Below are 15902 nucleotides of genomic sequence, written 5' to 3'. Positions count from 1 at the left end.
GCAGCGTCTATGAAGGCTGCCGGCACTGCAGCACACACAGAGGGGGCGGGTGGCCAGCACCACGCCTGGCCGCCCCCCACGAACGCGATAAGCAACAACTGATAGGCTGCGGTGGCAAGTGTCGTCTCTATTTAAAGCTTCTTTCGTGACTGCAGCAGGGATTCATCTTCTTGGTTCTTTCGGTAAAGTCATCACGTAGAAGGGAAATAATAAAATAATAAAAATAAAACTTAATAAAATAATTCTCGCGACGTTTCGGCCACAACGCAAGCAGCCGTCCTCAGGTGAAGACCAGGTCTGTCGGGAAGACAGCGTCTGAATGAAAAACACCAGGCTTGGAGCGTATATTTAAGCTGCTGGGTTAGAGGGGGAAGAGCGCCTTGACAAAATAATTTGCATATCAAGAGGAATTTAGCACAAGTAGTGACTAATCCCATATCTGCATTTCCCATAAATATGCTAAATTCCTCTTGATATGCAAATTCCTTTGTCAAGGCGCTCTTCCCCCTCCAACCCAGCAGCTTAAATATACGCTGCCAAGCCTGGTGTTGTTTCATTCAGACGCTGTCTTTCCGACAGACCTGTTCTTCACCTGAGGATGGCTGCTTGCGTTGTGGCCGAAACGTCGTGAGAATTATTTAATTATGTTTTATTTTTATTATTTAATTATTTCCCTTCTACGTGATGACTTTACCGAAAAAACCAAGAACAAGTGTCGTCTCAGCGAGATTACTATGCGCTCGTGTTATCGATCGAACACTTGTGTCCGGATACGTTCGAAAATACGTGGGCGCTGTGAATCGTGTTTGCTGTGGTTATTGTTACTCTTTGGTTCTGTCGGTAAAGTCACGTAGGTATTTTATTTTATTTTATACCTACGTGACTTTACCGAAAGAGTATGGATTCCTGCAGTCACGAAAGCTTCAAATCTAGAGTGGTTATTGTTGTTGTGGCCGGCGGTGGTGGTGGCGGCAGAGGTGATGGTCGGTGGTTGTGGTGGTTGGTGGTGGTTGGTGGAGGCGGTTGGTGGTGGAGGTGGTTGGTGCTGATGATTGTGATGGTGGTTGTGGCGGTGGTGGTTGTTGTGGCTGGCAGTGGTGGTGGTGGCGGAGTTGGTCGTTGTGGTGGTGGGTAGTGGTTGTGGTGGTGGGTGGTGGATGGTTGTGGTGGGTAGTGGTTGTGGTTGTGGTGGTAGGTGATGGTTGGTGCTTGTGGGTAGTAGTGGTGGGTAGTGGTGGTGGTGGTAATTGTGATGGTGGTTGTGGCGGTAGTGGTTGTGGTGATGGTGGCGCTGGTGACTTACTTATCATGTCCAGGAGTTGCTGTAGACCTTCGTATTTATCCTGCACGGCTTCGAGGGCTCGAATGAGGTCCTGACAAGCCTTCTGCCCAAGGGAAATCATCTCGTCGATGAGACTTTCGCCTCGACACTCCTGCGAAGAAACGGTAGACACCCATCCCCTTGTCTCAGGGGTATTTGACGGTGGCTATGGAGATGTTAACTAACCTCACCTTGTGTACAGGAGGTCGTGAGGTTTCGATACCATGACCCTGGCAATGCCTGCTGCTGTACATTTGGAGTCTGCGTCTTTTGCTGTGCGTGTCACTAGGACTCCATTCAAACCCGCAGTGGCCTGGTCTCAGCTAGTTGATGAAAGTTGCAAGCGAGTATTTCATCATCGCTTGAAGCTGGGGTTGGCATCGTCCCCCACTTCTCATTATGCCGAAGGCAAATCGGTGAGGTTTAGAACTGTGGCTCATCCAGCTGCAATTGCTGCTTTGGCAACATGGTCCAAACCTTGCCAGATACTCTGGCTGATGGAGGTGTTCCGGCTGGCTGAGAAAAAGCGACAGGCCCATTCCCATCGTCTACTGCATCCCACGTAGGAGAACGAGGAGGCTTACCGCAGCCTTCGCTCGAAGGTTTGGATAGCCGTGCTTTGCTGCAAGGATGGGTGGTGCTCGCCGGTTGCTGAGGACATGGAATCTGCCCCAGCAGCCCACAATCACAAATCACTATTTAATTCCATCCAAAACGTAAATTGTAGCCCCTTACCTATCACTGTCCTTGAAGGAAAGAACGGTAATTTGATCTCCGACCCCCAGGAGCAGAATCATAATCAGAAAGGGTTTTATTCGCCATGAAAGTTCGCACAGACAAGAAATTTATATTCTTAGTTTTTTTCCTTAAAGTCACGTAGGTAAAAAAATTAAAATTAAAATTAATAAAAGTAAAATAATACAGCTGTGACGGTTCCACATGAAGACGGAAGCTTGTGTTGCCTCCGAAACGTCGTGATTTTATTTTAATTTTACTTTTATTAATTTTAATTTTTTACCTACGTGACTTTACCGAAAAAACCTAAGAATATGAATCCTTGCAGTCACGAAGGCTTCAAATCTAGAAAGAAACAAGGAATTTACTTTGGCCGGAAGGTGCATACATTCAACATTTAGAAATCTTAAATCTTAAATAAGTGATTTACAAGTCTAACTATACTAAAGGCACAAGTCTAACTAATACTAAGGAGCTAAAGTATGTAGGTTTGCAGATAATGTGTGTGAGGTCTAGAGGGAAGAGAATCCCTCAACCCAGACAACATCATGGGGCAAGGTGGAAACGACCCTGCCAGGGCTGCCGTGCCTCAAACTTTGGCAGAAGTTGCCACCCCTCTGGAGTGGCTGGCTCAGGTGCCATCTGTGGAGGAAGTGCGTGGGACGATCCAGAATCTGAGACCAGGAAAAGCGTTGGGCAGAGTCGATCTACCAAGTTAAATGCTGAGGGAGGGTGACGTCTGTGTGCAGACTGCGCTAGATGACATCACAACTACATGATGTGACCGCCCATGATGTAGCTGTTCACCCCGAGCTCTCAATGCCCTGATAGTGTCATTGTCTTTGTGCTCATCTTCTTGGTTCTTTCGGTAAAGTCACGTAGAATGGAAATAATAAAATAATAAAAATAAAACATAATAAAATAATTCTCATGACGTTTCGGCCACAATGCAAGCAGCCGTTCTCAGGTGGAGAACAGGTCTGTCGAGGAGACAGAGACTTTGTGCAGTTCGCCTTTTGGTGTTATCCTCTGGGTCAAACACTATTAGTGAGACTAAGCTCTAAAGAGAGCTATCTCTGGTGTCGACCAATCAGTTTCAAATACAATGCATCATCATATACCACCAGAGCAATGCAAATCATTTCGATTTAAAGCTTTCGTGACTGCAGGGATTCATCTTCTTGGTTCTTTCGGTAAAGTCACGTAGAAGGGAATTAATAAAATAATAAAAATAAAACATAATAAAATAATTCTCACGACGTTTCGGCTACAACGCAAGCAGCCGTCTTCAGGTGAAGAATGAGGCACTGCCAAGCTAGGAGTGTATATATAAGCTGAGTTGGAGGTGGAAGAAGAGCGCCTTAACAAAATAATGTGCATATCAAGAGGAATTTAGCATATTCATGGGAAATGCGTAGGAGGTGGGCGGGGGGGTTTCAAAGTCATATTATGCCCATGCATTATGCAAGATCAGCAGCACCAAAGGGAGGGGGCAGGGGGTAGCATTAACAAAGGGAGGGAATGTTAATAGTATGTAGAAGCAATGAAACATGTGAATGGGAGAACGGATCTTAACTGATTGTTGTTCACGTTTACGGTGACTTTCAGACCGCAGTCCACTCACTGGCATTGACTGTGTATCTTGTGTTCTCCACAGGGAATGCTTTATTTGCTCCGCTGCGGGTCTCCTGCCACCGTTCTCCCATTCAAATGTTTCATTGCTTCTACATACTATTAACATTCCCTCCCTTTGTTAATGCTACCCCCTGCCCCCTCCCTTTGGTGCTGCTGATCCTGCATAATGCATGGGCATAATATGACTTTGAAACCCCCCCGCCCACCTCCTACGCATTTCTTATGAATATGCTAAATTCCTCTTGAAATGCAAATCAATTTATAACATTTTTGACATGCGTTTTTCTGGATTTTGTTGTTGTTATTCTGTCTCTCACTGTTCAAATAAACCTACCATTAAAATTATAGACTGATAATTTCTTTGTCAGTGGGCAAACGTACAAAATCAGCAGGGGATCAAATACTTTTCCCCTCACTACACTCCGCACTACGATACAGTTTAGACTGCACTACTTTACACTACACTACTATGAACTCCACTACTATACACTACACCACTATACACCACTATACACTACTGTACAGTACAGACTACACTACAATACACTACACCACAATACACTACACCACTATACACCACTATACACTACTATACACCACTATACACTACACTACTATACACCACTACACACTACACTACTATACACCACTATACACTACTGTACAGTACAGACTACACTACTATATACTACACTACTATACACCACTATACACTACACTATACACTACTATACACTACACACTGCACAACGTACGTCGTATTGAATAGCAAGTTACCTTTTTCTGAGCAATGGCTGTGCTGTACACATTTTTGTATCCTAACGATTCCACCTCGTCCAGCAAGCTGCCCGGATCGTCGCAGACGTGGCGGATGATCTCCGCACGGTTGTCTTTGATGAATTTTACTTCGATTGAATCTGCAAAGTTTAAGTGAAAAATAATCACGAGATTCAGAATATTGCATTGCATGTGTAGTGCCGTAGATGAGCCACACTTACCAGCAGTGGTGGACAGGCCCCATCTGCAGGTACCTCGGATCCTCAGGGGAGGGGCCACTGTGCCAGCCCAAGAGGGGAGGGGCTGCTGGGGGCTCTGGCATCCTAGACAGATAAGCCCTCGGCGCCACCTCTAGGATCCCAGACAGCTGAGCCCCTTGGCGCCACCAACGGGGGGCTGCGGGGTGTCTGGGAGGACACACAACGCCACCCCTCGATGGGCAAGGGGGATAAAAGTGCCGCTCCCCAGCCGATCGGGACCAGTTGCAGCTCAAGACCCAAGACCAGCCGGCTTAGGACCCTGGACCCCCTCGTCCTGCTTGTCCTTGTAAGGGCCGGGACGCTGTGAGGGCCAGTGGTGGGACTCTGGGACTCCCGACTCTACGTCCTTGTGAGGACGAGTTCCGAGGAAGCCAGAGTCCAGACCCGCACCTTGGCTGGGTCGGGTCAGATTAGCCTCCCCTAGGGTAATTGTAGCCGGAGGACCCCAGAGCGTAGCCAGAGTAGTGTACCTAGGCTGTGTACCTAGGCTGTGTACCTAGGCTGTGTACCTAGGCTGTGTACCTTGGCTGTGTACCTAGGCTGTGTACCTAGGCTGTGTACCTAGGCTGTGTACCTAGGCTGTGTACCTAGGCTGTGTACCTAGGCTGTGTACCTAGGCTGTAACAGAGTATCAGGACTGCTGGAGTGTTGTGTTGTAATAAAGAAGTTACCTCTACAAGTGTCTCCGGAACCCATGACACGTAAATAAAGATTCAAGTTCACAGGTGCAATGCGCGAAATAAAAATGGTCGCTACTTTACCGCATGGAAATTTCCCCCCCTTCTTCTTGTAAATGAACGCAGCAGCAGCAGCGCCAATCAGAAGCAGCAGAACCACGGCCACCGCAATGGCCACTGTATTGCTTCCTCCTGTTTGAAAATAAACGCACGCAGAGTTGTGTGTGTGTCTGTGTGTGTCGCTGTCTCTCTGTGTCTGTGTTTCTCGTACGTGTCTGTGTGTATTTTTGTGTATGTCGATGTATGTTTATGATCTGGTGATTGCTGCTCACTCAGAGCAGTTGTGCTCACTCAGAGGAGTTGGAGGCGCTGCTGCTAGACCTGAAGTGTGCCACTAAGAGGTGGGGTATTACCATCAGACCCACCAAAACCAAGTATGGGTATTTTGTTTGATGGAGCAGTTGTGGAAAGAGTGGAGAGTTTCCCATGTCTGAGCAGTGTGCTTATGACCAGCTACTGTTTGCACAGCGGAGGTCTCACTCTGAATCAGTCGGGCGGCATTATCTGTTCACCGGCTGCTTAACGCTGTGTGGAAGCTACCTGGTCTGTGGCTCCGCACGAAGCTTCAAGTCTTCTCGGCCACGGTCATTCCCTCCCTTTTCCACGCTTGTGACGTGGACCCCCTTAATGGAACATCTGCGCCGGTTATAAACATTTAGGCTGACTTGCCTGCGATCTATCCTGGGTTTAACCAGGCTGGATTTAGTGAGGAACTCCCAAAACCTTGAAAGATCTGGACAAAATTCCCATCAGTGAGCTCCTCTGGCAGGCAAGGCTGTGTTGGCTGGGTCATGTAGCCCGCATACCAAGCCACGGCATACTCAAACAGCATTTGTTCGGCCGGATCGAGGGGGCTAACCGGGTACGGCATGGGCTAGAGAAGAGATGGAGTGATGTGGTACAAGAAAAAGTTGAGCTGAGCAGACTTTCCGATGACTGGTACCAGCGGTGTCAAGATCAGCCTCTGTGGATGATGCTCGTGAAGGACGCTGCTACTGGGCAGTTGGAGGCAGTCGCCCTCCAACTGAGGGCAGAGGAGCGATGCTCACAACAACGAGCGAAAATGCAGCAACTTGGCACAGTACCAGCTAGTGGTGCATCTGCCAGTCATCTCAGTCAGCCAACCCATGGCACCTGCTGGGTCTGTCCCGCGACCTCCTGTCAGTGAGCCTTCACGTGGACTCAAAGTGGGCCTGGCCTGGCACAGGCGCCATGATGACGTCACCGCCACTTAGTGGCAAATGGCGGGTACTGGTATTGGTGTGTGCCTGTGCGTGTGTCTGTGTGTCTGTCTTTATCTGTGTGTGTCTGTGTGTGTCTGTCTTTATCTGTGTGTGTCTGTGTGTGTCTGTGTGTCTGTCTTTATCTGTGTGTGTCTGTGTGTGTCTGTGTGTCTGTCTTTATCTGTGTGTGTCTGTGTGTCTCTATGTGTCGGTCTGTATCTGTGTGTATCTCTATGTGTCTATCTGTATCTGTGTGTTTGTCTGTGTCTCTCTATGTGTCTGTCTGTATTTGTCTTTGTCTGTGTGTCTCTATATGTCTGTCTTTGTCTGTGTGTGTCTCTGTGTGTCTATCTATCTATATCTGTGTGTGTGTCTTTGTCTTTGGCTGTGTCTCTCTATGTGTCTGTCTGTATCTGTATTTGTCCTTGTCTGTGTGTCTCTATGTATCTGTCTTTGTCTGTGTCTGTGTGTCGTCTCAGTCAGTCGACCCGTGGCACCTGGTTTTGCCCCGTGACCCCCTGCCAGCGGGCAATCGACACTTCACGTGACCTCAAGGTGCACATAGCCTGGCACAAGCGTCGTGGTGACGTCACCGCCACTTAGTGGCGTATGGCGGTTATTGTTGTGTGTCTGTGTGTCTTTATGCCTGTCTTTATCCGTGTGTCTGTGTGCCTCTATGTGTCTATCTGTATCTGTAGTGCGTCTGTGTGTCTCTATGTGTCTGTCTGTATCAGTGGGTGTGTCTATGTGTGTCTGTGTGTCTCCATGTGTCTGTATGTGTCTGTGTGTGTGTCTGTATCTGTAGTGCGTCTGTGTGTCTCTATGTGTCTGTCTGTATCAGTGGGTGTGTCTATGTGTGTCTGTGTGTCTCCATGTGTCTGTATGTGTCTGTATTTGTGTGTGTCTGTATGTGTGTCTGTCTTTTTCTCTATGCGTACCGCGATGGGGAGCGGTGGTGAAGTGGTTAGTGCGCCGGGCTACGAACGCGGCAACCAAAGTTCGATTCCCGCTCAAGGCCGCCAACAGTAGTGATATCGATTATCTGGGCCTCTCCTAGGTCGACTCAGCCTCAAATGAGTACCCGGTGTGATGTGTAAACATCGCTACCACTGGGAAGACAAAGGCGGCCGGGCGTGGTGCTGGCCACCCACCCCCTCGTGTGCCACAGTGCCGGCCTTCATAGGTGTTGCTGCTACTTGCTAACAGCACTTGCCCCTACAGTCTGTTAAGGCTACACCGGGGATCTTTGTCTTTGTGCCACGACACTCAACTCGTCTCTGCTATCCGATCGAAAACTACTCCGATGAGTTCAATCTCAATTTTGGAGCTTTCGTGACTGTAGGAATTATTCTTTGGTTCTTTCGGTTAAGTCACGTATAAAGATAAAATAATAAATTAAATAATAGCATACTACGACGTTTCGATTGCAACACAAGCAATCATCATCAGGTATAAAAGAAATAACAACAAAAATCTAACCACAACACTATAGACAGACACACAAGCAGACAGACATCACAAAGACACACAGAGAGAGAACACGTATCGGCAGAAAGATACGTGTTCTCTCTCTGTGTGTCTTTGTGATGTCTGTCTGCTTGTGTGTCTGTCTCTAGTTTTCTGGTTAGATTTTTGTTGCTATTTCTTTTATACCTGATGATAATTGCTTGTGTTGCAATCGAAACGTCGTAGTATGCTATTATTTAATTTATTATTTTATCTTTATACGTGATTTAACCGAAAGAACCAAAGAATAATGCTCCGATGAGCCGAAGTTAACGCTTCGTCAGGCACGCCAAATTCTACGTGTCTAAGACGCACCCCATTATCATGATTATTATTACAATGTAAAAAATTAAACCTTCATTCTGATGAAAAATAAGAATAGGTGTTTAATGCTTGTCTGACAATAGTAAAACATGAGGTGGTATTTCGATTTAAAACTTTCGTGACTGCAAGACATGAGGTGGTGTTAAGGTGTTCCAACTACCAAATTGATATCTTTGGCGAGGCATAAAGTCTCCAATAACCACACAAACTTAATTCTAGATTTGAAGCTTTCGTGACTGCAAGGAATCATCTTCTTAGGTTTTTTCGGTAAAGTCACGTAGAAAGTAAAATAAAATAAAAACAAAAATCACGACGTTTCGGAGGCAACACAAGTCTCACCTTGTGTTGGTCCCACCTGATGACGAAGACTTGTGTTGCCTCCGAAACGTCGTGATTTTTGTTTTTATTTTATTTTACTTTCTACGTGACTTTACCGAAAAAACCTAAGAAGACCACACAAACTTGTGGCAAAACATTCAAACACGATCTGACAATGATAATAATGATAATGAGATGCATTGTATTTTAAACTGATTGACCAACACCAGAGGCAACCTTCTTCATAGTCTTGTCTCTGCACCAGAAGCGCGTTAGTAGACCAGAGACCAGAAAACGTGAAGAGTACAGAGGCAATGCTAAGTGTCGGAGTTACGTCTGTCAGTTATAGAGAACAGATGTCGCTGCTCAAAACTACGCTTATATACTACCAGGAAGGGGAAGAGGCGTACCAGACGGTATACAGTGTATAGTGTAGAGTAGTGTATAGTGTAGTGTAGTGTATAGTGTAGTGTAGAGTAGTGTATAGTGTAGTGTATAGTGTAGTGTATAGTGTAGTGTATAGTGTAGTGTAGAGTAGTGTATAGTGTAGTGTAGAGTAGTGTATAGTAGTGTATAGTATAGTGTAGTGTATAGTTGTGTATAGTGTAGTGTATAGTAGTGTATAGTAGTGTAGTGATGGTTTATATGATGATGGTGATGATGATTGTTTATATGATGATGATGATGGTTTATATGATGATGATGATGATGGTTTATATGATGATGATGGTTTATATGATGATTGTTTATATGTAGATGGTGATGATGATGGTTTATATGATGATGGTGGTTTATATCATGATGATGGTTTATGTCATGATGATGGTTTATATCATGATGATGGTTTATATGATGATGATGGTTTATATGATGATGGTTTATATGATGATGGTGATGATGATGGTTTTTATCGCTTCGTGACGAGATCGTCCAAATGTACCAGAATCAGGGGGTCCGGTGGTACTTGATGTCACAGGTGGAACAGAATCTTTCCTGCAGAAAATGTCGCCGCCAGGCTGATGGTAGCCGGGTTTGCATCTGCACCGTCTGTCTGTGGTTGCGCTGCATTGTCGCTCCTCTTCCTCATCTGTGGGTGAGAGAAAAATATTGCTTAGTATATAGTGTAGTGTATAGTAGTGTAGTGTATAGTAGTGTAGTGTATAGTGTATAGTAGTGTAGTGTACAGTAGTGTATAGTAGTGTAGTGTATAGTGTATAGTAGTGTATAGTAGTGTAGTGTATAGTGTAGTGTATAGTAGTGTAGTGTATAGTAGTGTAGTGTATAGTGTATAGTAGTGTAGTGTACAGTAGTGTATAGTAGTGTAGTGTATAGTGTATAGTAGTGTAGTGTACAGTAGTGTATAGTAGTGTAGTGTATAGTGTATAGTAGTGTATAGTAGTGTAGTGTATAGTGTAGTGTATAGTAGTGTATAGTGTAGTGTATAGTGTAGTGTATAGTGTAGTGCATAGTGTAGTGTATAGTAATGTAGTGTATAGTAGTGTAGTATATAGTGTAGTGTATAGTGTAGTGTATAGTAATGTAGTGTATAGTAGTGTAGTATATAGTGTAGTGTATAGTGTAGTGTATAGTAATGTAGTATATAGTAGTGTATAGTGTAGTGTATAGTGTAGTGCAGTGTATAGTGTAGTGTATAGTAGTGTAGTGTATAGTATAGTGTAGTGTGTAGTGTATAGTGTAGTGTATAGTGTAGTGTATAGTGTAGTGTATAGTGTAGTGTATAGTGTAGTGTAGTTTATAGTAGTGTATAGTAGTGTAGTATATAGTGTAGTGTATAGTGTGTAGTGTAGTGTATAGTGTAGTGTATAGTGTAGTGCATAGTGTAGTGTATAGTGTAGTGTATAGTAGTGTAGTGTATAGTAGTGTATAGTAGTGTAGTGTATAGTAGTGTATAGTAGTGTATAGTGTAGTGTATAGTGTAGTGTATAGTAGCTTAGTGTATAGTGTAGTGTATAGTAGTGTAGTTTATAGTAGTGTATAGTAGTGTAGTATATAGTGTAGTGTATAGTGTAGTGCAGTATATAGTGTAGTGTGTAGTGTAGTGTATAGTAGTGTAGCATATAGTGTAGTGTATAGTAGTGTAGTGTATCGTAGTGTAGTGTATAGTAGTGTAGTATATAGTAGTGTAGTATATAGTGGAGGGTATAGTAGTGTAGTGTATAGTGTAGTGTATAGTAGTGTAGTATATAGTAGTGTAGTATATAGTGTAGTGTATAGTAGTGTAGTGTACAGTAGTGTGGTATATAGTGTAGTGTATAGTGTAGTGTATAGTAGTGTAGTATATAGTAGTGTAGTGTATAGTGGAGGGTATAGTAGTGTAGTGTATAGTGTAGTGTATAGTAGTGTAGTATATAGTAGTGTAGTGTATAGTGGAGGGTATAGTAGTGTAGTGTATAGGGGTGTAGTGTAGAGTGGTGTATACTATTTGGTTCTTTCGGTAAGGTCACGTAGTTAGAAATAAAATAAAATAAAACAAATCAATGCCAATGCAGCAGCAATGCCAAACGCTGGGGATGCGGTGTATAGTGTAGTGTTTAGCATCGTGTATAGCGTCGTGTATAGTTTAGTGTTTAGTAGTTTAGTATGTAGCAGTGTATAGTAGTGTACAGTGTAGTGTATAGAGTAGTGTATAGCGTAGTGTATAGTAGTGTATATCGTAGTGTATAGTAGTGTATACCGTAGTGTATAGTAGTGTATAGCGTAGTGTATCGAATGTTAGGCCAATGATGCTTCAGCACACAAGACAATCGGGATGAGTCGCTCACCGGGCTGACAAGGTGTGCACGTAAAGCATTTTGGTGAGCTGTTTGGTAACTCCGTATAAGTGCCATCTGCGCAGACTTGACAGCCGGAGTGTCCCTGTTCAGCTGTGCAGTCCGATATTAAATAGTCCCCTTTTGGGAGCAAAACACAAAACACACGAACAGACGGACAAACGTTCATAAATGATTGTTTTTATGGAAGAAAAAAAATTTACTCGGCTAAACTTATACTAATAGGGGTTTTCCCCTTTTTTCTGGCAACAAAAACTGACACCTTTTGCAAGGAATCATGCTTACATTAACCACAATACTTGCAGTCAAATGCAAACAAAAAACAATACTCTGATAATTTATGCATTGTCTTTGAAACTGACTGGTCCACACCAGAGACAGCTTTCTTTAGAGCCTAGTCTCATATGGTGTTCGACCAGATGACGCCAAAAGGCTAAACTTATATATTTTTCACCCTACCAGGTGTAAGAACCCGCTGAGCTACGTAGATCGTTTTCAGATGTGGCACCTTAACATCGCAAATGATAGCGGCTCAAACAAAGTGGCTGATATCGTGTGGAAATTTATAGCGATAAATTAATGTAAATACTCCTAAACCGCGTGATGTTTATTCTAAACTTAGAGGGAAAACCGGAGGACCCTGAGAAAAATCCACAAGGGGAAAGAGAGAGACGCAGAGTCTGGGATCGAACCCACGACTTCCCGCATACCAGGCGAGGTAGTTAACCATCTCGCAGGGTCCAGGATCGAACCCACGACCTCATGGATACCAGGCGAGGTAGTTAATATCTCACAGGGTCACGGGATCGAACCCACCACCTCCTGTACACCAGGCGAGGTAGTTAACATCTCACGGGATCCGTGGTCTAACCCACGACCTCCTGTATACCAGGCGAGGTAGTTAACATCTCGCATGATGCTGGATCGAACCTACGACCTCCTGCATACCAGGCGAGGTAGTTAACATCTCCTAGACACTATGGCACCCCAAATTGTTCCATAATGTGTTTGTAGTTTGTTATTCTTCGCCCGCAACTCCAATTAGCGTGGTTGGTGACATAGAAGTTTAACATGCACTCGACTATACACAACAATACACTACTAAACAAACCACCATACACTACATACTACACACCACATACTATACACCAAACTACGATACACTCTACTATATACTACACACTACATTATACACTGCACTATATAATACACTACAGACTATATATAACATACAATACTCCACTACACTATATACTGCACTACTCTACACTGCACCACGTTACACTACTATACACTACACACCACACCATATACACTACACTACCATACACTACACAACACACAATATACATGCTACTACTACACACTACACTACATTACACTCCACTATACACGACACCACTATACACTACACCATCATACACTATACTATAAACTACACAACACACACTATACATTATACTACACACTACATTACACTACACTATACACTACACCACTATACACGACACCACTATACACTACACCACTATACACTACACAACACACACTATACATTATACTACACACTACATTACACTACACTATACACTACACCACTATACACTACCCCATCATACACTACACCACTATACACTACACACCACACCCTATACACTACACAACACACAATATACATTATACTACACACTACATTACACTACACTATACACTACACCACTATACACTACACCACTATACACTACACCACTACACACCACACCCTATACACTACACAACACACAATATACATGCTACTACTACACACTACACTACATTACACTCCACTATACACGACACCACTATACACTACCCCATCATACACTACACTACTATACACTACACAACACACAATATACATGCTGCTACTACTACACACTACACTACATTACACTCCACTATACACGACACTACTATACACTACACCATCATACACTATACTATAAACTACACAACACACACTATACATTATACTACACACTACATTACACTACACTATACACTACACCACTATACACGACACCACTATACACTACACCACTATACACTACACAACACACACTATACATTATACTACACACTACATTACACTACACTATACACTACACCACTATACATTACACTACACTATACACTACACCACTATACACTACACCATCATACACTACACCACTATACACTACACAACACACACTATACATTATACTACACACTACATTACACTCCACTATACACGACACCACTATACACTACACCATCATACACTACATCACTATACACTACACTATACACTACACACCACACCCTATACATCACTATGCTGCATTGACATTTCTTTAGAACTGCTTTCCTCTGTCTTCTTGGTTCTTTCGGTAAAGTCACGTAGAAGGGAAATAATAAAATAATAAAAATAAAACTTCATAAAATAATTCTCACGACGTTTCGGCCACAACGCAAGCTGCAGTCCTCAGGTGAAGAACAGGTCTGTCGGAAAGACAGCGTCTGAATGAACACCACCAGGCTTGGAAGCGTATATTTAAGCTGCTGGGTTGGAGGGGGAAGAGCGCCTTGACAAAGGAATTTGCATATCAAGAGGAATTTAGCATATTTATGGGAAATGCAGATATGGGATTAGTACTACTTGTGGAATGCGTAGGAGGTGGGCGGGGGGTTTCAAAGTTATATTATGCCCGTGCATTATGCAGGATTAGCAGCATCAAAGGGAGGGGATAGGGGTATCATTAATAAAGGGAAGGAATGTTAATAGTATGTAGCTGCAGTAACTAAACCACCACGTAAACAACTAAAGTATAAACTATATAGTTTCTTTCCTCTGTTTGTGGTTTGTTGTAAATCCCCACCTCCGATTCGCGCGGTTAGCTTCGTGCCGTGGTGCGAGAAAAGTTCAACACACACACACAGTGAGTGTGCTCCTAATCTCAGCTCGTTACCTGTATAAAAGACACCTGGGAGCCAGAAATCTTTCCGATTGAGAGGGGGTCAAATACTTATTTCCCTCATTAAAATGCAAATAAATTTATACAATTTTTGACATGCTTTTTTCTGGATTTTTTTGTTGTTATTCTGTCTCTCACTGTTCAAATAAACCTACCATTAAAATTATAGACTGATAATTTCTTTATCAGTGGGCAAACGTACAAAAGCATTGTACACTCACAGAACACAGAGGCATCTTTACAATAGCTGCACTGCCAATAGATTGGTTTTTCCCGGCTTGTTTTGAGAAAACAACACCGCCATTATCTGCGAACTTTTAAATATATCGATCGTAAAAATAAATTGTTATGCCAACACAATTTCCGTCACCTGCTTGGCACTGCTGACAGCAAAAGGCACCGCTTGTTGCCCGGTAGAATCCATGAGGGCACCACTCGCCGGCTTTGGTTGTCTGTGAAGGGGTAGAGAGAAGGTCCATTGACAACTCAACCAAATTCTAGATTTGAAGTTTTCGTGACTGCAGGAATTCATCTTCTTGGTTCTTTCGGTAAAGTCACGTAGAAGGGAAGTAATAAAATAATGAAAATAAAACATAATAAAATACAATTCTCACGACGTTTCGACCACAACGCAAGCAGCCGTCCTCAGGTGGAGAACAGGTCTGTCGGAAAGACAGCGTCTGAATGAGCACCACCAGGCTTGGCAGCGTATATTTAAACTGGGTTGGAGGGGGAAGAGCGCCTTGACAAAGGAATTTGCATATCAAGAGGAATTTAGCATATTTATGGGAAATGCAGGTATGGGATTAGTACTACTTATGCCCGTGCATTATGCAGGATTAGCAGCATCAAAGGGAGGGGATATGGGAAATGCAGGTATGTGATTAGTACTACTTATGCCCGTGCATTATGCAGGATTAGCAGCATCAAAGGACGTTTCGGAGGCAACACAAGCTTCCGTCTTCAGGTGGAACCGTCACAGCACGATAGCTGTATCAAGTGAGAGAAATTCCAAGAACACAGTCCTTGTATATATACTGGTTGAGGGTGGGAGGAGCCAAGGTAGTGTGAAAGCGATGGGTATGACCTTGTTATCTCGGCATCTCTTGAGGAAGGTCAGCGTCTCGAGAAGCTATGTGACTTCTTGTCTCGTCTGTTAAAAACTCTAACAGATAGTTGGAATTCCTCCCCGTAGAGGGCGTTAGTTCTAGATTTGAAGCTTTCGTGACTGCAAGGATTCATATTTCTTAGGTTTTATCGGTAATGTCACGTAGTTCT

The 15902-nt window shown here is 43.6% G+C and overlaps 1 protein-coding gene across 2 annotated transcripts in view; it reads right to left on the bottom strand.

Moving 5' to 3' along the window:
* Window positions 1–15902, bottom strand: part of LOC144733093 (uncharacterized) — a 35594-nt gene that overhangs the window by 16933 nt on the left and 2759 nt on the right. For both annotated transcript variants that reach the window (XM_078614832.1, XM_078614833.1), the window contains exons 3-8: window positions 14995–15076; window positions 11620–11748; window positions 9777–9923; window positions 5490–5597; window positions 4469–4608; window positions 1304–1433 (exon numbers count right to left, since the gene is read on the bottom strand). In XM_078614832.1, coding sequence (XP_078470958.1) covers window positions 1304–1433; window positions 4469–4608; window positions 5490–5597; window positions 9777–9923; window positions 11620–11748; window positions 14995–15076 — 736 coding nt within the window. The remainder of the gene's footprint in view (window positions 1–1303; window positions 1434–4468; window positions 4609–5489; window positions 5598–9776; window positions 9924–11619; window positions 11749–14994; window positions 15077–15902) is intronic.

Source organism: Lampetra planeri, chromosome 45 (genome assembly GCF_965212315.1).
Source record: "Lampetra planeri chromosome 45, kcLamPlan1.2.h2, whole genome shotgun sequence".
Taxonomy (NCBI): Eukaryota; Metazoa; Chordata; class Hyperoartia; order Petromyzontiformes; family Petromyzontidae; genus Lampetra; species Lampetra planeri.
This window is presented reverse-complemented; position numbering and strand designations above follow the sequence as displayed.